This window comes from Solanum lycopersicum, chromosome 8 (assembly GCF_036512215.1).
Source record: "Solanum lycopersicum chromosome 8, SLM_r2.1".
Lineage (NCBI taxonomy): Eukaryota > Viridiplantae > Streptophyta > Magnoliopsida > Solanales > Solanaceae > Solanum > Solanum lycopersicum.
The window spans coordinates 61,463,639-61,485,485 of record NC_090807.1 but is presented as its reverse complement, the minus strand read 5'-3'; the positions used below and the strand labels follow the sequence as shown (position 1 = coordinate 61,485,485).

The following is a 21,847-nucleotide window of genomic DNA, read 5'->3' as shown; positions in this document are numbered from 1 at the left end:
TAGTCATTATATCATGTATCACTTTCTTTCTCCAAAAAACGTGACGGTCCTAGAAAAATTGCAAAACGTGATTGCAAAACTCATTTTTTCGGCATGATTCTTGTTTCATCGCAAATTAATTATTATGTTATGTGTTGTATTTATCTTGTATTTAAATTATTATGTTATATATTGTATAGTTATCTTGTATTAAATTATCATATTATGTGTTGTATTTTTTAAATTAAAATTTTCATCTTATCATTTTAATTTTGTGTATTTCTTATAGTGAAAATTAATAACAATGTCAAATTATATTATCGACGAAAATTAAAAAAAAAAACAACTTATACAAGTTTAGGTCCTAATTGCTAGAATTCATGTTGATTTAGAACATTACTTCTTATACCATATTTAGTCTTTGGATACATGTATCATGACTCGCTCCACATACATGTATTTGTTAAAAAATTGAGATACATATGTTTATTTTTTTTTGAATTAAATGTGTGTGAATGATATCCTTAATTAAAGGCTTAAGTCATCAACGTCCCTTTAAAGTTGTTCACATAATTCACTTAGACATCTTAACAAAGACTTGTATCTATTTAACACCTCTACCCCTTCAAATTTGAACCAATTGAACTTGTGTGGTGGAGGAAGTAATCGACAAAGAGGGAAGGAAGAAGAAATGAAATATTTTTTCCCAAAAAATGTCTAGCTAAAGACCTTTCACGCGCCTACTTGGGGTGAATCACAAACAATGTACCATGTAGACAAAAAATGTTCAGATGGTTCAAATTTGAGAAAGTATATGTGTTTAATAGGTACAAGTCCTAGTTGAACTGTTTAAGTGAATTATGCGAATAACTTTAAGGGGCTAGCGATAACTTAAGCCTTAATTAAAAGAGTAATTAAATATTAATAAAGACCTCTAACAGATTTCAACTTTTTGATACGTGTATCCGAAGGTTAAAAAATTGAAATATATATATCCGACAATAAAAAAGAATTGAAATCCATATTCTATTAATTTTGAATTAGATGTGTGTAATCGTTTTAATAACAAAATGAGTAAAGCAAATCCCAAAAGGGTAAGCAAAGCCATAATATTGTTATGATTATTTTGAGTTTATGATTTCATTAAATTTACAATTAAATATTGTTATCATTATTTAATGACATAATACATATATTGGACTTTAAACTTGGATTCAAATTTTAACTGTGATCTCCAACATTCATAGTGCATAATAGACACTTTAACTATCCTTCCTCTCCCAACCTCGCTCGTCTCTCTCCTCCCCCTCCCAAACTCACTTGCCATATATGCAAATACATTTGTGATATTCAATTATCTAACCAATATACATATACAATTCACCTTTCTCCCACTCTTTTCTCTCTCTCACCTCTCTTCTTCTCTCGTAGTCTCACTCGACTCTCTCCACCATATAACATCTAACTACAAATTATAATTATCAAACTATAGTTATGAAGAGTAATTAGGCTATTTTTAAGTGGCTATATGTGAAAGCTCCCTTTATTTTTTTAGATATGATACATAAATTCAAATTTATATTAAATATATCAATTCAACTACCACACTGTATGTATCGATCTCAAATCTAATATCTTATGGATAACAATTACTTTGTTAATATATCTAGTATAAATACATTACTTTTCAATTTAAACAAGAAACATGAATAGTAAAATGCTAAGTAACAAGATATTCATGATGTATTTTCTCAAAGAACTTCAATAAAGTAGGAGAAAAATTTTAAATCTCAAAATTTTCAGCAATTTTGAATCAAAATTGAAAAGATCTTCGATGTATTTGGAGAAGAAAGAATCTTAAATCTCAATTTTTTTTGACAATCTTGAATCAAAATTGAAAGTATATTCGATGATCTCGAAGATTCAAAAGGATATCATTTGTCCAACAAAAATTTTATCACTTTTGTATCCTTCATAACTCACTTCGCTAACCCAAAATTTTGATAATTTTTTAAAAATTAAATCTGAAATGTTTCTTCGTTGAACGGGGGACAATTTGAAACATTGAATTTCTTCATTCTATTAGGATTTTCATATGATTGAGAATAAGAAGAAATGTAAGCGTAATTTATGGGATTTAATTAATTTTTAGATTTTATTCCTTTTTAGTGCAACAAAAATATTCTTCTTGTGTTAGAATTAATGTATCCAGATGGTGAACTAATGTATCCGAATGGTAACTTATGTATTTGAAAATACAAATTTTAAGGGATTATTGTAATTAAAAAAAAAAGGATATAATTTAATTTACTCTTTACACTATGAAATTTAGATATGTGATAAATGGTTGAAACAGAAATAGGGTTAGGTCCTCACCTATCCAAGTTAATATGAGCTCAAATGGACTTGAAAACGGTTTGAACTTTAACCACTAAATTTGACCACTTAAATTCAATAATTTTAAGAGCAAACTACATAAATCATACTAATTTTTATCCTAATTACCAGGATTCATATTGATTTTATATAGTACCCCCTTCGTTTCATTCTATGTGACACCATTTTCTTTTGGTCAATCTCAAAAAGAAGTCACATATCCTTATACGGTAAATATTTAAAGGAACAATTCCTTTTTTATCCTTATTGATCCCACAATTTGAATATATTGTTATTTAGATTTTTATAACTACAATTTAAATTTCAACTCAAGAATTTTTTAAAATTAAGGTAGCATCTATACTCTCTAAATTCACATAAAAAAATTTACAATAGAAAATCAATTTATTTGAATCTCAAAATCTCAAAAATGTTACGTCCAATGAAATGAATGGAGTATCAATTAAGAAGTCTTAACATATTTACAGATTTCCTAGTGCACCAATTTTAACAAATTTTCCCAAAATAACAATTGTTTAATTGTAAACTTCATCTTCTTGTCTGCAAATTTTCTTCCTTTTTTCTTGTGGTTGTGAGTTATTTTCAGCCATGAAAATGATTTGAGAAATCTCAAAATTAGGAAAAAAAGTTTAAAATATATTCGAATTTCGTATTTTGATTGAAATTATTGTAACAATACCGAATTTTTGAAAGGATTTTTTTATCTTTATACTATTTAATAGTATACTTGAAAAATATATTGTGCCCACGTGTATATCATAGATATTGTATCATTATAAATAGTAACGTGTCCACGTGGATAAATATATACCTTCAAAATACACTATTAAATAAGTTAGCATCTATGCTCTCTAAATTGAATATATACATGTAGATATTTAAATTTTATATAAACACATGTATTCTATATGACATAATACGGGTCGTTGTCCCCGCCTACTATAATAAGTATTGAATTTTACCATAGGTTCCCATCTACACCAAACTCAAAGGAAAGATGACAGCATCAAGTTTTGTATCTATGGCTGAAAAGATTATTAAGCCTCATTCTCCTACCCCTTTTTCAGTTAAGCGTTACAATCTTTGTCTAATGGATGAAATCATGGTTCCAGTCTACATGCCAATTGTAGCCTTTTATCCTAACCCCTCTAAAACACCAGAACAAGTATCCAACATACTTGAAGATTCACTATCCAAAGTTTTATCCTCTTACTATCCATTTGCTGGAACACTCGGATCAGATAACGCTACTTTTGTCGATTGCAATGACAGGGGAGCTAAATCTATACAGGTTCGATACGATTGTCCAATGTCTGAAATAGTCAATCTTCCGGATACTGGCCCTGAATATCTACCTTTTGCTAAAGGTACGCCTTGGAGTTCAACTCCAGAGGAACAAAGTTTACTAGTTGTTCAATTAAGCCATTTTAATTGCGGAGGATTAGGTATAAGTGCTAGGCTATCCCATAAAATTGCTGATGGATGCACGCTCGCCAATTTCATTAGTGATTGGGCTTCCGTAGCTCGTGATGACAACGCGAATATACCTTCCCCTCAATTGATTGGATCGTCCATTTTTCCGCCATTCACTGAAATGCGCATTCACACGGATACTAACGTTGATTATGAGTTTTACAATCTACCCGTTTGTAAAAAAAGGTACTTGTTTTCCAACGCGAAACTTGAGATGCTGAAAACCCAAGTGGAATCAGAAACAGGGGTGCAAAATCCAACTCGAATTGAAGTGCTGTCCGCACTAATTTACAAGTGTGCTGTAACAGCAAACTCGAGCTCGTTTAGACCATCCTCGTTGTCACTGCCGGTGAATTTACGTCCGATACTGAATCCACCGCTAGAAACACGGACAGTAGGGAATATTATTAGTTTTATCAAAGTGGAAACAACGAGTGAGGATGAAATGACAATCGGGAGAGTGGTTCGCGAGATTAGGAAAGGTAAAGACGAATTGAAGCAGGAAGGGGGTGTGAAGAAGGAGAAGCTAGTTTCGCTATGGAGTGAGTGGATACATTCGATTGACTTGTACAGAAGTAGCAGTGTTTGCAATTACCCATTGAATAATTTGGATTTTGGATGGGGAAAACCAAACAGGGTAGCAATTCCTGTATTTGGAGTTGCAAACACCTGCATGTTTATGGATAATCTAAGTGGAGATGGAATTGAGGTAATTATTGCATTACCAGAAAAAGATGCGACTCAATTTGAGAATAGCAAAGAGCTTCTCCACTTTGCTTCTCCAGTTACGAATCTCTAGTTTTTTCTATGCTTATCAATAAAGCGTTCGATTAGTAGTTAGTCGAGTACCAATAATTGCATTATCAATTTGAGAATAATAAATTGCTTCTCCAATTACTAATAAATCTTTAATTGAACTAGCAAGTGAGGTTATAATATATCAATAACGCGTTCAATTAACAGTTAGTTGATTGAACTAATAGAAACGGTAAATTTACATATTCATACAAAATACAAGATAAAGAAAAATCATTAAAACATCATACAAAATAAAATGTCTTGAAACATATCCCTCATTAACAAAATTAAGGAAAAATTATCTAAAAGGACATCTTTTTTTTTTATCATAAATCTCTAAAATTTACTATCATTTTAAAAAATTTGGAAATTCCCTCTTGGATATATCACTCTTTCTCACTAATACATCTCTATCGCCCTTTCGGATACATCTCTCTCCTCTTTGATACATCTCTCACTTATATGGATGTCTATTGATGTACCCAGATGTCCTATACATTGTCTGATACATGTCTCCCCTCTCTGATATGTCTTTCACATATGTATCTGGATGTCTACTGATGTATCTGGAAGTCTAGTGATGTATTAGGAAGTCTATTAATTTGTATTCGAAATTCATTAATTTTAAGAGATATTTGGAATTTATAAAACAGTAGGAAAATAATACAATTAACTCTTTAACACTATGAGATTTATGTAAACTATACTTTAATTAATTAAAGAATACATAAATAACCCAATACATGTAGGTCATGTGTTTAATTTATAGTTTATTTATGGCTATACAATAATGTGTCATTTAACTTGGTTTCATTTCATATTTATGTCCTTCAACTTTGGTATGCACAAATATACACTTAAACTTGTATAAACTTGAACAAGTAGCACATGAGTCCTACATGACACAACACATGTAGGACACTACGTAAGACAAAAAAATGTCATGTACGACATGTGTATCTATTCGTTCAACTTTATACAAGTTTAAATGTCTACCTGTGCATATCTAAAGTTGGAAGACATAAATGTGATTTGAGGTCAAGTTAAAAAACATATTTATGTATTATGTCTTTATTTATCTAACCTTAATTAATTAAGGAAAAAACATAAATTTCACTTAGAACTTGTATCGAAAATCACTTACACACTTAAACTATCATAATGACCTATTACACACCTTTACTATTCAAACGTGATTTTTTTACCCCTTGAAACTAACGTGGCAAAGAAACCAAAAAAATGTAAAAACTAAACGCTTCATGTAGAAATAGAAATAAAAATAATAATTAGACTCAGTTCTTAACCCCCCCACCCCCGCCCTTATCCCCAACCTCTTCTTCAAACTTCCTCTTCTTCACACCTATTTTTCTTTTTCACATCTCTTCTTCTTCATTCTTTATACATCATAATCTCAAAACACAGTTTTTCTTTTTAATTAGCAATTAGGTTAATTCTAATAGATTTGCTAGTGATTAATTGTATTTTGTGATAGTTTTTACGAGAGGAAGAATCTAAAAAGAATTTTGGAACCTAAATAAATAAATTCTTAAGTTGTCTTTAGGTGATTTTGGTTGATTGTTTCTATCTTTTCTATTTTTGGATTTTTGAGTTTGATTGTAATTGCAACTTTATGGGTATGGTGGTTCTAGGTAATGAGTACAAAAAAAAGGAAGAGGAAATTGAAGGTGATGAAGAAGATTAATTAATTTTGAATTTGGTGAAGATAACAACTTTATGAGTGTGATGGCATTAGGTAACGATTTTAAAAAAAGAAAGAAGTGGAAATTGAAGATGACGAAGAAGAAAAAAATATACTGGAAATGGTGATGGTGATATTAGTGGTGGATGACGAAGAAGAAGAAAAATTGAAGGTGATATGCCGGTGGTGAAGAACAAAGAATCAATAATGAATAAGGTAGTCTGATATGATTTTTTTCGTGAGAAAAGAGATGGAGTGGGTGAGATTTTGTGCTAGAGAAAATAACTAATTAGAGATCAATTGTGTAAAATATTGTTAACAAAAGAAACATAAGTAATAAAGAAAAGAAAAACAAAAAAATTAGAAAAAATTATAATTTCTGACATGGCGCTGACGTAGCGCTGATGTGACGGCAAGTGTATTACACCACACCATGTGAGAGTGGTTCATGATATAGATCATAACATTTATTGCATAAGTAATCACCATCTTGCATTTGACAATTTGTTGTTTTATTAGAGTAGCCTCGTCCGTTGTTACCTCAGAACCAGTAGCATCAAGACAAGGTTTGTCAAGAACATATCTCAATTTTAATCGTCCTAAAAAGAATTTCATCTTTTCACGCCATCTAGAAATGTCTTTGCCATCAAATATTTCAAAATTAGGATTAGGCAAAGATGAAACACTGTTTGTTATAGATGTGGATGTCATAAAGACAACTATCTTCAAATTGTTAGGACAACTGAACAAGAATAATAAAAATATACGCAATTCAAAATAAAAACTTGCTTGGCTTAGAGGCACGTTTATACGTTTCTTGAAGATAGTTGGAGTTTCTCCCACGAACAATTAGAAGTATAAATATTATTCAACTATAAGTAACAAGGATGATGCTCTTCTATCTTGAATTGGTGATTTCACCTTTTGATTAATGTCTCAATGATAGTTTTCAAGCGAAAGTAATTTTTGAGTGCTTATCTTTTCAACCAAAAGATCAAACTCATTTTATAGGACAAAAGTTTTGCAAGAAAAACCTTTAATTATATTGTATTTATTATAGGTTCATAATTTTTTTTTAAAAAACTTATCTTTCAAAAATCTTGCAACGTAAAATTAAAAGCCTCTTCCAAAAAAATTCATAACGTATAACTTAAAACAAAAATGAATTTACAAATTATATTCATGTATTTTGTATATTACAAAACATTTAATGAATAAATTTATTTCAAAATTACTAAACATATATTCGATTTGGATGCTGCTATTTTGTTTATATTTGTTTTTGTAATATATTTTTCACATTGTTACTCATTTCAAATAATTTTAGATATATGGTATTTGAAGTTAGTTTTGACAAATCTAACTTCAAGCAGAATATTTAAGCTATTTCTATCTAAAGTTCATACATATATAACTAAAATTCAAGCAATGCAAAAATAATTAAACTATTTTTCAGTAATCTCTCCCTCAACAAAATTAAGTATGCATTTCACCATATTTCATTTTTAAAATGGAAAGTTAATTCTTACTTCCGTAGTAAAAAATAATATTTATTAATTACTTACTTAAAAAGCAACACCACCATTATTTAAGGCAACACGAATACACAAATATTTTTGATGAGAGAATTTGGTCAAAAATTTAAAAAGTTTATAAAATCTTCTTCTTGTAAAATAAATTGATATTTTCTTCATTTTATTATTAAAAGATGTCAAAGTTAAAACTTAAAAGGATAAAAATATTTTTAAAAAATAAATTAATATAGGAAAAGTATCATTTTAATCGTATTTTTTAAATAAATTTCTGATCAAATTTTTTGACCAAAAGAATTTTTTCTAAATAAATAATATAAATATATAAATTGGCAATCTTGTTTTATTTTATGTCTTCCATGTGGATGAGCTGTAATGAGTTCTTAATTTGAATTGCAATGAAATCGAAAAAGTTGACTTTGAATACAATATTTGATCATCTCAATCGTCCCCATGTTAATTGATTTCAAAGTGCCTACATAATGTGGATCGCTTAATTTATTATTGTTGGCTCAAAGTTACGTAATCAGTGATGAATATTTCGAAAGTTGCGATTTTAAGTTATCAAATTTTAACTATAAGTATATACTCCCTCCGTTCCTATTTATTTATTCATATTTCCTCTTTTAGTTGTCCCTATTTACTTCTTCATTTTGACAAATCAAGAAAAGACAAAAAAAAAAAATCTTATTATACCCTCATTTAACCTTCTTGAAAAATTTTCAAGTTTTAATTCATCATTTATTGAACTATAATTAATAAGAGTAAAATTATTACTTCACCATGTTTATTATTGCTATATTAATATTTGTGTCATTTCTAAAGTGGACAACTAAATAGGTACATAGGGAGTATTAAATAACTTTTAAAAATAAATATAAAATTTGAATCAAATTTTTAAAAATAAATATGAAAGTTTAAAGATAAAAATTAAATGGCATAATACAAAAATGTGCTCTTTAACTTGGACTCAAATCACATTTATGCTTTCAATTTTGGATTTGCACAAATAGACACTTAAACTTGTATAAAGTTGAACAAATAGACACACGTCCTATATGTCATTCTATATGTCATTTATTGTCCTACGTGTATTGTGTCATGTAGGACTCATGTGTTTATTTATTTAAAAGTTGTATAGTTAAAGTGTCTGTTTGTGCATTATGAAAGTTAGAGGTCAAAATTAAAATTTGAAGCCAAATTTAGGATCTAATATATGTATTATGCTAAATTTAAATGTTAAAGTTACGTTTGAGAACATAGAAACGTGATATTTTTTATGACTAACTAAAAAAAAGAATAAATGTACTCTTTGATTTGATCTCTCCAACAACTTTAAGTGGGTATAAGTTGACACTTTGACTTGTTTAAACAAGCAGACACATATGGCTATGTATCGTTTGGTTCAATTCAATTTTGAAGTTTATCGATTTGACTTATTGATTATTGATTTTTACAGATGCTAAACTATTATAGAATCATTAGATATTGACTTATCAATTAATGGTTTATCGATTATTGATCGTTAATCGTTTTAACCGTTAAGATTTGACACACAAAAATAATTGAAAATCACTTAGAAACAAGGTGACAAACCAATTGAACTATATACATGTGTTCATAAGTTACATTATGTTCAAAAGCAAACACTTTTACATTGTAGATTAACCAAGTGTTTGAGACAATCAGATATAAAAGTAGAAAATCAAACTTTAAGTCAATGACTTTAAGTTTAGGGTTGTGGGTAGCCCATGTAGACCGATCCGACCCAGCCCAACCCAAGAGATTGTATGATAATAGATAAGAATTACTTATCTCTTATTTGAAAAAGAAAGAAAAAATAATAATTAAACTGAAAAACTTCTCAACCCCACTTATTAAAAAAAATTATTCCTTTACACTCAAAAGATTGAGACAAACAAGGTTAAAAAAAATACAAAACAACAGAAAACACAAATCAGAAGAAAAAAAAAGAAGAATTTTTTCAGTTCGAAAATAGACATGTAGGTCTCATTTGTTTAAATTTAATGGAGGTCTGAATCTTAATTATTCAGATTTAACCTATTGAGTACGTTAGATTTTTAGGTCTGAATCTGAATAATTTAGATTTAGCTCATTAAGTTCACTTGTTTTATTTTTTAAAAAACCTCTTAATTGGTATAATAAGGTATGAATGAATCAGATCTATAGGAGAGTCTTGACAACATTCAAACTAATTTGATAAGTTCAAATAATAAATCATAGTTTCTATGCATTTTTATCTCATAACTAAAAAAAATTCTATAAAAAATGATTCCACATTCAGATATTGAAAACAAACAACATTGATTAAAAATACATATTTAAGTTATTTCGGATTACAAGTTATAAATATACATTATAAGTTATAATATATTAACAAGTTAAAAACTTACAAACATTAAAAGATTCAAATCTTGAAAACTTATCTTAAGTTCAAAAACATTTTTTCTTTTAAGAAAAACTTTATTAGATTTAACTTGCTTAATAAATTAAAAAATTAAAAAATAAATTTTTAAAATAAACTTGAGTAAAAAATTACATTATAAATTTAAAAACTATTAATTTAAACTTAGAAAAAGATATTCATATTTTTGTAATTCAAAAAATCAAAATAACTAAAAAAAAAAATTATCATTTTTTGAAATAGCTAGATAAGTCGTCCCGTTTATCCCATCATGTTCCATTTCGGTCCGTTTCTATTCGTTCCAATTCCATTTTGATATATAGTGGGATGGGACGAAACCAAGTACTTGTTCCGATAATTCTGATCTGATTCATTCCAATACCGATCAACTCGTCCCGCTCCAATTCGATATCGATTCGTACCGATCCGGTTATTCCGTTTGGATCCGTTGCCAGATCTTAGTCATAATGTATGTTGGCATTCCTTTTGGTGTTGACTTGGGGAGTCTTAACTTTTCATCATCGTACATTTCACAATGACACTTAGCTTTACCATTAAGTAAAAGATTGTATCCATTCATTCCCTGCACATTAGAGTTCTTTAGTAATTTTTTGGCAGCTACGAACTTGGAGCATATACATAAGCTCCTTGAAATGTAACATGTCACGGGCTACACTTATCTAGTTAATAATAGACATGAAAAACGCTGCCTCTGCAGCGATGTAATGGAAAAAATAGACTTCTAAATTAAACCAAAAAAAAAAAAAAGAGAGAAAATGTTCTTGGACGAAATCGCTGCTAGGGCAGCAATTTTTTTTTTAACAGTCATTGTGTCAGAGGGAAATCGCTTCCTCAGCTAGAGGTGACTGGCAAACAGTGTGTTACAGGGTACAATTAAATCAAAGTGTGATTATGACATTGAAATTTAATTTATTAGTGTGCAATTTTCCTAATACTATTTATCAAAGTAAACACATGGACACATATTGCTGGTTGCCTAGTGAATGTCAGCATAGTTTACAAACACACCTATCCTATAGTATATCAGATCAAACTGAAAGGAAAAATGGCAGCAGCGTCAAGGCTTGTATCTTTTGCTGAAAAGATTATTAAGCCTCATCGTGCTACGCCTTTATCACTTGGGCGTTATAATCTTTCTATAAATGATCAAATCATGGTTCCATTCTACCAATCAATTGCAGCCTTTTATCCTAACCCCTCCAAAACACCAGAACAAGTATCCAGCATACTTGAAAATTCACTATCCAAAGTTTTATCCTCTTACTATCCATTTGCTGGAACACTCAGAGACAACACTTTTGTCGATTGCAATGACAGGGGAGCCAAATTTATGAACGTTAGATACGACTGTCCAATGTCTGAAATCGCTAAGCTTCCCGACACTGGCCCTGAATATCTACCTTTTGCTAAAGGTATACATAACAGTTTACTTTTAGGGGACGAAGATTTACTTGTTGTTCAATTAAGCCATTTTAATTGCGGGGGATTAGCTATAGGTACTAGCATATTGTTTTATCGAAAAAATGATTTATCGAAAAGAGAGTTTGTTTTATTTTCGACTTTTTGGGAGTCGCCACTTAATTTTGAGAAAATTAAGAAAACTTGTTTTCAAATAATTAAACAGAAAATTGTTTGAAAACTTTTAAGGGTTCGGGATTCCTATTAATATCTTAGGAAGGTGTTGAAGGCACCTAAGACACTCCGTTAAATACGGTTTTCCAGCGATTAACTTATTTGACTATTTATTGTTTTAACTTTTGCAATTTTTGAAGTTATTGATTTTTATCTAGACAAACTGATGAGTTTTGAAATACTTATTGTTTTTAAGATTTAGTTTTAACTTGATAAAATAGAAAGACGCTTCAAAGGGAGTTTGGAGTTTTCTAGTTCTAACACTAACGATACTTTAAACAAATACACGTAAGCAAGTAATAAGGAGAGAGAGAGAGATTTGGGTCCAAGTCTTCGGGTTCTGTTCGCCTTGACCGAATCTTGGACCCAGCTGCCTTTGGGTATTTGACCCATTTTTGTACCTGTTCTAATCTAAACATACAAAATAATCTCGAGAGAAATAAAAAGGACAAGGGCTCATGCCCGTTTCAAATAAAAATACACAAATAAATAAGGCAAGTCTTCTAGTTCGTCTTCTTTAAACTTCTTCAATCCTCAAGGAATTGGGATTGGCGTATGAATGCCTTGATGGGTTGACTTCAAGGATAGGAACATGTTAGTCTTTACGACTCACTCGAGATGCAAAGGAGGAGAGTTCATGGTGAACTCAAGTGGATTTACATGCCACAAAACAAATGAGATACATAAGTAAACCCATGATAATTCATAAGAGAGGACGAAAAATAAACGGATGAATATATAAATGAATATAGGGCACTAAGACATCATCAGTACAATATTTTCATGAAATAGAGAGAGAAATCAACGACATGCCAAACAACACAACTCACTTGTATACTGCTGACCTCACATTTGGTAAAAAACATTATTGACATATAACGCTCCTTCTTCGAATAAATCAGGGAATACTTTAATCTCATGGAAAAGTAAAATCATACTACTATAATCTACCTAACATGAATTCAAGATCTACTATAGGGAGACAAACATTATCACTTCATTTCCTTTAAATAAACAACAACATGATATGGGAAATTCGACAAAAAGGAAACCACAAATTCATTTTTAAAAGAGAAGACAAAATAATATTGAGTCGATAGGGAGACACTTTTACGATAACCTCAACACTTTGGAATCCCAAATTTTGTGCGAGTGAACAAAAATCTCAACACCAAGAAATAAATTAAAACTCATACATATCTTGTTTAATTATACCAAAAGAGATAATAATAATAATAATATAAGTAAGAAAAATAGGACATTGAAACCACATAAATAAACAAATAGATATATTAAGGAGACTTGATGGGTTACTATTGCTTCAAACTCCCAAAATAATGTTAATCCGTAAGCGGAAGATTGCAGGTCATCACAATAAACCTCATTTCTTGCAGTGGTACCATTATGTTGCATAATATGAGCCATATATATTTCATCTAGAATACAAATAGTGGATATATCATGCTAATCCCATTTAGTGAGGAATTAGCATCAAATTGTGAGAATTTTAATTATTTAATAGCTATTCATTAATAAATTTATTAGAAGTTATCCATAAATCCCATAGCTACTCTCTCTAATTAGCTGTGCTCACTTATTATACGTCAAACATTATTTAATGGAAACATTTCTTTTCAAATAAAAAGGAATAACTTGATACATAACTATAGCTTTTGCACAACTATATGACGCATGTATATAACATAAAATACATGGCATTCTGCCAATTGCTGGAACTCTTAAGTATGTATTCCAGGTGAAGACTCCAAAAGAAACAAACAGAGGTGAAGACTCCAAAAGAAACAAACAGCAGGGTCATGTTCAACTGCGAATACCATAGGTTTGACTCGACAGTGCCACTGCGTCGATGAAACCTCTCCAAAGACGTACTCGTCATACCAAATGCTATCGAGTAAGTGCAAGTAACAGCCGACTTAGCATAGATACAAGAGGAGGAAAGCGAAGCGTGAAGAAGCAAACGAAAACGTGAATACGTGCAAATCAACACAACGATGTAAAAAGAAACGACAGGACATATATACTCAGAGTTCGACTATTTTAACATATTCGATCCAGCACAAAACGAACGACCAGCCAAAATGCTAACAATCCAACTCAAAACACTTATAGCAACGAGAAGAAAAAAAAAATTGAAACAGAAGAGAAACGAGGGAACAGTATGAGTTAGAGAACGAAACACGAAACAAACGGATTCGGCGAAACAAACCAACACAAAATAGTCGATAACATCAAAAGTAGGCCGAACTAACGGAGGTTTTTGATAACAGGAACTTATCATTGCTAGAGCGATCAACAACACATCAAATATGCTTAAAACATCCACATACAAACTGGCTTGCATAAGAAACGGACAAACGAAGGAATGTTGATGGTAAGTTGCGTTAAAACAAGCAGAACGTTACCTTTCTAAGCGCAGCGAACAGGGAAAGGAACGAGCAGGTGTGAGCTGCTCCACCACGCGAACGAGCTTCCACCACTAAAACCACCCTCGAACCACAGCGAAGGCGTCTAAACAGAATATCGCAGCCAACGACAGAACTGAATATGCCTCTCCACCTCTTATTGGTCCTCCTGGTTTATCTCTGCGCCTGTCTTGTCCCTGGCAAAGACTTTCTACTCTCAAACTTCTCTTTTAAGTTCCCTCGACAAGTAAACAGAAGAACGAAGGAACTTTTCCAAAAGAAAAATCCAACTTTCTGTGATAAAATTCCCTTTTTTTTTTTTTGAAAAATCCCAGCCTAGACTTAGACACGAAATTTCCCAAAAAAAACAGAACCTTGTTTGGAGTTCTCAGCAAACGCAGCCAAGAAACTTTCTCGACAAAAATTCCAACCTCAAACAAATTTCCGACCAGCTTTTCTAACTCCCCAAACTCTAACCTCCAAATTTTTTAACACTCAAAATCCTCTTCTCTGAAATTTTTTTCGACCAAATTGCCAACCCCCCATTTTGAAGAGAGGTGGGGGTTTATATAGTAAGAGAGTTTAGGGCTTCGATTCGAGGGCGGGATTTCAAGCCCACTTCAAATTTTGAAATTCGAAATCTCTCTCCCAAAGTTGAAGAATCGCGGAAAAGGGGAGGTGGAAGGCGGAGATTGATTGGGCGTTGCAGGCTACGTGTCATCATCTCGCTATGGCAAGGACAGAAGTACGACCTGCCAGAGAGACGTTGGGAGAGAGAAGAGGAGAGAGGGACGCGTGGGTTTTCGTTGGGGGGGGGGGGAGTCGCGCGTCTGTTTCCGCGTGAGGAAGAGCTGGGAATTATCGTGGGTTTCTCTGTTTAGGGGGGATCGCGTGAGGGGAAAGGGGAAGGAGGAAAACGGGTTAAAGGAAAGGGCGATGGGTCGGGTCAAATGGGTGATGGGTCGGGTAGGATGGGTTGGGTTGGATTATTAACGTGTTGGGCTGGGAATAAGAGTGGGCTGATGGTGGAGTGGGCCTGGGTATTAATTTGTAGGTAAGATTGAAACGGACTTGAATATTGGGTTAGTTTTAAGAGTTGGCCCATTTTAGCTAATAAAAGGCTACATCTTAAATAAAGATGAATTTGTATCGATTAATTAACGAGTTTTTTTTTTAGTAAAATAATTATTAAAATCGTAAAAAGTGATTAAAGTATAAATTACAATTTAGAGTAAACTAGTTTAATAAAATACTTGGGTGTATTTCTTAGAGGGTTCTTGAATAATCATAAAATATACAAACTATATACATAATTATGCAACGTATATATATTATTTAAAGTTATGATAAGTAGCATAAAATCCATGTATTATATATACTTTTTATTTTATATATATCTTTTCTTATATATTTTTTTTTAATTTTTGCAAGGTTTATAAAACTAATTAATTTAAATAATTTAAAAATTTACGAAGCTCGATAATTAATTTACACCGACGCGGATCAAAATTGGGTGTCAACACATATCACACAAAATTGCTGATGGATGCACAATGGCTAACTTCGTTAGTGATTGGGCTTCCATAGCTCGTGAGGCGAATATTATACCTTCCCCAACAATGACTGGATCGTCTATTTTTCCGCCTTGCACAAACCTTCCATCCACTGACATTTACACGAATACCATAGTTAATGTTCCCATTGAAAATATTAAAAAAAGGTACCGATTCTCCAATTCGAAACTTGAGATGCTGAAAAGTCAAGTGACATCAGAAGCAGAGGTGCAAAATCCTAGCCGAGTTGATGTGCTGTCTGCACTAATTTACAAGTGCGCTGTAACAGCAGCTCGAGCTCAAGCAAACTCGTTTAAACCATCCATGTTGACCCTAGCTGTGAATTTACGTCCAATATTGGATCCGCCACTAGCCACACGGGCAATAGGGAACATGGTTAGTTTTATCAAAGTGGAAACAACTAGTGTGGATGAAATAACAATAGCCGGAGTGGTTCGTGAGCTAAGGAAAGCTAAAGATGAATTCAAGAAGGAGGACCACGTGAACGCGAACAAGCTAGTGGCACTTCATTCTGAAAATTTACCGATTTCTAATGAATTTGAAACGTATAGAAGTCATAGCATGTGCAATTTCCCATTGAATAATTTGGATTTTGGATGGGGAAAGCCAAACAAGGTAACAATTCCCCCAATTGGGGTTGGATTCTGCTTCATTTTAATGGATAGTCCCAGTGGAGACGGGATTGAGGCAATTGTTGCAGTACCAGAGACATACGTGACTCAATTTGAGAACAACAAAGAGCTCCTCCAGTTTGCTACTCCAATAAATTAAGTTTATAAAAAAACCTTTTCATTTCATCTTATTATTTCATTTGATTGGAATATATTTAAACGTATATTCTTATTTTTAAGAATTCTTTCCGAGTTTTAGTTCATCATTCCTAAAAATAAATTTTCCAATTCTCTATGTCTACGTGCATTTACATAATATCCTCACTTCATCTAATTTAACTTTATAATAAAATTTTCATCTTATCTACCTTTAAAATGAAAATATTCATTTTATTTAGTTTAAATATAAAATTCCATTTTAAGTTTAATAAAATAAGAGAAATTTTATTATTAAGTTACCTACATTTTAATTGACATATAAAATATGGTGAGTAATAAATTACTTAATTAAAAATATGTAATTTAATAATGGAGGGAACATTTCAAGAGAAATGAAAATATAAATAAATAAAAGAATTAGGCAATAGATTCTACTTATAATATATTCTTACACAAAAATTGTATTTATAATAGAAGTTAAAGAACATGATATCATGCATATTTTTATGAGACATTGACGAAATTTTTGTAGATATTTTTACTACTAAAAAAGAGGTGAATTAAAAACATGAAATATGATAATAATAATAATAGAGATCTATCACATTATTTTATTGAAGTGTAAAATAATGTGGAGCAAAGACAAAATACTTAAATCACTCAAGCAGAAAAATAATTAAATTGCATGAACAAAAAGATATCAATCGAAGTAAAACTAAAAAATCAAAATTATTAAGATAATAAGATCAAATATTCAATAAGAGAAATTCAAATCAAGGAAAAGTATCTAATATCTTGTAGTTTATTAGTTACTATTTGGGATATTAAAATTAATTTAACAATAAAAATAACATACATAAATATCAAAGTTTTGACTAAGTCTATTACAACTTGTTTATACATATACATTTACTTACTTACTTACATATAAGTGTGTTAATCACACAGGTGACAATCAACATAGTAATGCGTATTTTCTCTTTCTTTTTTTTTTCATTTTTAACTTATTAGTTTTACTTTTAAATTTTTCATATATTATATAAAAAAACCTATAAATATGATGATGATGATGATTGATAATTTAAAATATTATTAAAAAATAACTAAATACAAATCATGAGAATTGACAATTTAAAACATTTGTATAAAAACATATATATAAAAAATGTGATTGCTTATAAAAAAAATCAATTAATTTATAACGTTAATATATCTGTGTCACATGAACTGGAACAAAAAATATTATAAATTATAATAATTAACAATTAAAATATTTAAAAATCATATCAACATTTAATTTAAAGAGTGAGACAAAAAAGATCACACATATTGTGCCTAGTATAATATAATAATATATACAAATGATGAAGTTAATTGTTTACTCATGACATAAGGACTTTATGTCACATAACTATATGACTTTTTAGTTTCATTTTTATAATATATATATATATTTATTCAAAAATGTTATATGATCTCTTTATGTAAAAGCTTATCAGATCAAGTAAAAATATATGGACCATGATGCTATAAAGTAAACGTTTCGATTTTTAGTAAGATTGCTCTCGATGTGTATGAAATTATGATTAGTCAAAAAATACTACCTTTTAAGAATAGACTTCCCGTTTTAATTAAGCCTCAAAATATAATGATAATTAATCAAAGTGTCACTGATCAACACTGAAATCTGTTAATAGAATTAATTAGACTAGCTTTACTGTAGTTTATTCAAGAGATTTTGTCTTATACATAAACTCTAGCATGGAGATAGAATTTCTTTTAGTATTTTATTTTCACTTGTAACAAGTTATCTTAAATTCACTTGTCTTTACTCGTATATAATAAATATTTTAATTTAATTTTTACCTACAATATGAGCTTTTTGACAAACACTCAACTCAAATATTGAGGGTTTTTTTAAAAATTAAAATCTTAGAAATGAATTCATCTCACACATAATTTAAGTGATTAATATCTTAATAGTTGAACCGTGTTATAATTTTTGTGGCTGATAAATTTGCCTTTTGGTGGTGGAAATTGAAGTTATTATTTTTTTTCATTTTATTTTCTTTTGTCTTGGTATAAGTTTGGATGGAGAACTAGTTGATGTACTTATGTAACTTTCGAAGCAATGGAAACAAATTTAAGTTCTTGTAAATAATATTCAAGCTGAATGAATGCATGCACAGGAATTTTCCACATAAACTTTTTGATCACATTTTTAATTTTTCTATATTGGAGAAAATGATATAAAAGGACAAATACACTCGTAAACTATCATAAATGGTATGTGATATTCTCCATCATACTTTTGGGATATTGATTCTCTTGTCATCCAAAAACTAGAGCATATACTCTTCATTCGACTAAATAGAGACACATGACGCAATCTTATTCGTCGATCTGATATTTAATTAATGTGGTCGGTGGATAAGATTATGACATGTGTATCTCCGTTACTATAAAGGGTATATATTTCCTAGTTTTTGAACAATAGAAACACTAATATTCCAAAATTATGACAGAGGATATCTACATACCATTTACGATAGTTCAAAAATAAATTTTTTCAATTTTTTCTATCCTAATTACTAGAATATGTACTCGGATAACCGGATAATATAATCCGAATGCAAGTGAGAAGGAAATAGACGTATATAATTATACGGGTTGAAATCCTAGAAACGAATTTATCACCAATCAAGTAAATAATATCTTGATAGTAGATATGCTTAACAATTTTCGTGGCATTGAAATTTGGATTTTGGTGGTGGGATTGAAGTTACTCCTTATGTACCAAATTATCTCACACATTGTTTTTGCAGATTAACAATTTAAGTTTGATTCAAAATTTATGCATGAAAAATTACTTTTTTAAAAATGAAAGTTATATATTTATAAATTATATAAAAAGTATTATAAATTATAATAATTGACAATTCAAAATATATTAAAAAATAATGATCAGAGATAAATTTACTTATATTTTAAAATTTTAAATGAATCACATAAATTAAAACTGAGAATATTACTTTTATTTGTTTTATTTTCTTTGTCTTGGTGTAAATTTGAATGGACGACTAGTTGATGGACGCATGTAACTTTTGAAGTAATAGAAACAAATTTTGATTTGTAAATAATATTCTATCTGAATAAATACATGCACAAGAATTTTCTACTAAACTTTGTCACATACTCACATTATTAATTTTTTTCCACTTCGGAGAAAATGAGTTATCCTAATCATATTCTCTTGAGAAATGTCGTACATTGATTCCTTCTGCTTAGTAATAGTTGTTAATTATATTTGTTAATTTTATAAAATTGATTGATAATTTTATATTCAATCAGTTATTTATTTGTTTTTATCATTGATTATTGTTGAAGTATTCAAGTAGTTATAGCTTAGACTGATTAATTATGTAATTTGTATAGTAGTCAGCTCATCTGAGTTGTTAGTCGGTTAAAATATTATCAGCTTGTTAGGAGCACTTACAGATTTAGCTTCATATTAAATGTATATATATATACTCCACTTGTGATAGATAATTCAATACAGTTTTCATTTTTTACAAATTGCATTTTCACTCTCCCAATAATGGAGTCGATTACTCCAATGAAGCTCAACATTGAGCTGGTCTGGATTTGATATGGTATCAGAGTCTCACGGCTAAATTTCGCGATTTCGTCGTCTCATCCTTGCATTTCTTCTCTCTTCTTCTTCTTAATTGATTTTTGCAGTAATCCTCTGCAAGTTCATATCTGATTGAAAATCGATTATTCAATTATTCCATTGATCTCTCATCTGTTTGATTGATTAGGAGACAGTCCCGTGAGTTGGAAATAAAAAAATGCAAGAAACTGTGTCCTTGTCGTCAATAGAGGTTGAGTATAGATCACTTAGAAAAGTGGTGGGTAAATTAGTATGGCTAAGCAGACTGTTTGATGAACTTGATTTTCCATTTCCTTCTCTCATTGATGTTTTCTGTGACAGTCAATCTGCTATTCACATTGCTAGAAATACAGTTTTCCATGAATGAACTAAACATATCGAGGTTGACTGTCATTTTGTAAGGACCAAGCTGCAGGAAGGTCTCATTGTCTTGCATCATGTTACCACTGTGAATCAACTAGCAGTCATTCTCACCAAAGCCCTCACAGGAGTTTCTCATCTATGCATTCTCAACAAGTTGGCAGTACATTCCTCCCTTCCAACTTGAGGGGGGTGTTGAAGTATTCAAGTAGTTATAGCTTAGACTGGTTAATTATATAATTTGTATAGTAGTCAGCTCATATGAGTTTTTAGTCGATTAGAATATTATCAGCTTTTTAGGAGCACTTACAGACTTAGCTTCATATTACATGTACATATATATACTCCACTTGTGATAGATAATTCAATACAACTTTCATTTTTTACAAATTGCATCTTCATTCTCCCAATAATGGAGTCGATTACTCCATTGAAGCTCAACATTGAGCCGGTCTGAATTTGATAATTATAATTATCTCTTTATTATATTTTTCAATATAATGTATTTATTTATTCAAAGGGTGATATAGTAAAATTACCTTCAATCCATAGATTTTTAAGAATGGTGCAAGGTCGATAGAATAGTAGACACATATTGTTGGACAGAGGGAGCATAAGAAAACTGAAAATTCTCTGTGTCTCGATACTAATTTCTCCGATCCAAAATAATTGATGGATATGCTTGGATACAAGAAAATAAATGTTACACTCTATCCCATATTACGTGGATACTTTTTATTTTGACATAATATATAAATGTGTCCTTAAACTTGGCCTCATTTCATATTTATGCCCTTCAACTTTGGATATGCACAAATAGACACTTAAACTTATATAAGTTTAAACAAATAGACAGATGAGTCTTATGAGGCACAATACACATACAACGAAAAATGACATGCATGATACAATATAGAACATGTGTCTATTTGTTTAACCTTATATAAGTTTAAGTGTCTATTTATGCTCACACAAAATTGAAAGGTATAAATGTGATTTGAAGCCAAGTTACAGGGTATATTTATGTATTATGTCTTTTATTTTACAAGGTACTTAAATCTTCAAAAATTGCTTCAACGTCTTAAGGCTTA

At 30.3% G+C, this 21,847-nt stretch overlaps 2 protein-coding genes across 2 annotated transcripts; both read left to right on the top strand.

Annotated features, from left to right (window-relative positions):
• The first annotated feature begins 3,373 nt into the window (after positions 1 to 3,373).
• LOC101247356 (acylsugar acyltransferase 3-like) lies at positions 3,374 to 4,648 on the top strand. The gene has a single exon (XM_004246166.5). It carries the CDS (start codon positions 3,374 to 3,376, stop codon positions 4,646 to 4,648), a length of 1,275 nt encoding a protein of 424 aa, XP_004246214.1.
• A 6,721-nt stretch (positions 4,649 to 11,369) lies between these two features.
• LOC101247649 (acylsugar acyltransferase 3-like) lies at positions 11,370 to 16,724 on the top strand. The gene is made up of 2 exons (XM_069288540.1): positions 11,370 to 11,866; positions 15,950 to 16,724. The coding sequence occupies exons 1-2, from the start codon at positions 11,370 to 11,372 to the stop codon at positions 16,722 to 16,724; spliced, it is 1,272 nt and encodes a 423-aa protein (XP_069144641.1).
• The last annotated feature ends 5,123 nt before the right edge of the window (positions 16,725 to 21,847 follow it).

Bases quoted from the DNA above. Each gene is read 5' to 3' on its own strand.
- LOC101247649 (XM_069288540.1), top strand. From the start codon at position 11,370: ATGGCAGCAGCGTCAAGGCTTGTATCTTTTGCTGAAAAGATTATTAAG. The intron at 11,867-15,949 runs GTTTGTTTTATT...TAACTTCGTTAG, and splicing joins AATGATTTATCGAAAAGAGA to TGATTGGGCTTCCATAGCTC.
- LOC101247356 (XM_004246166.5), top strand. From the start codon at position 3,374: ATGACAGCATCAAGTTTTGTATCTATGGCTGAAAAGATTATTAAGCCT.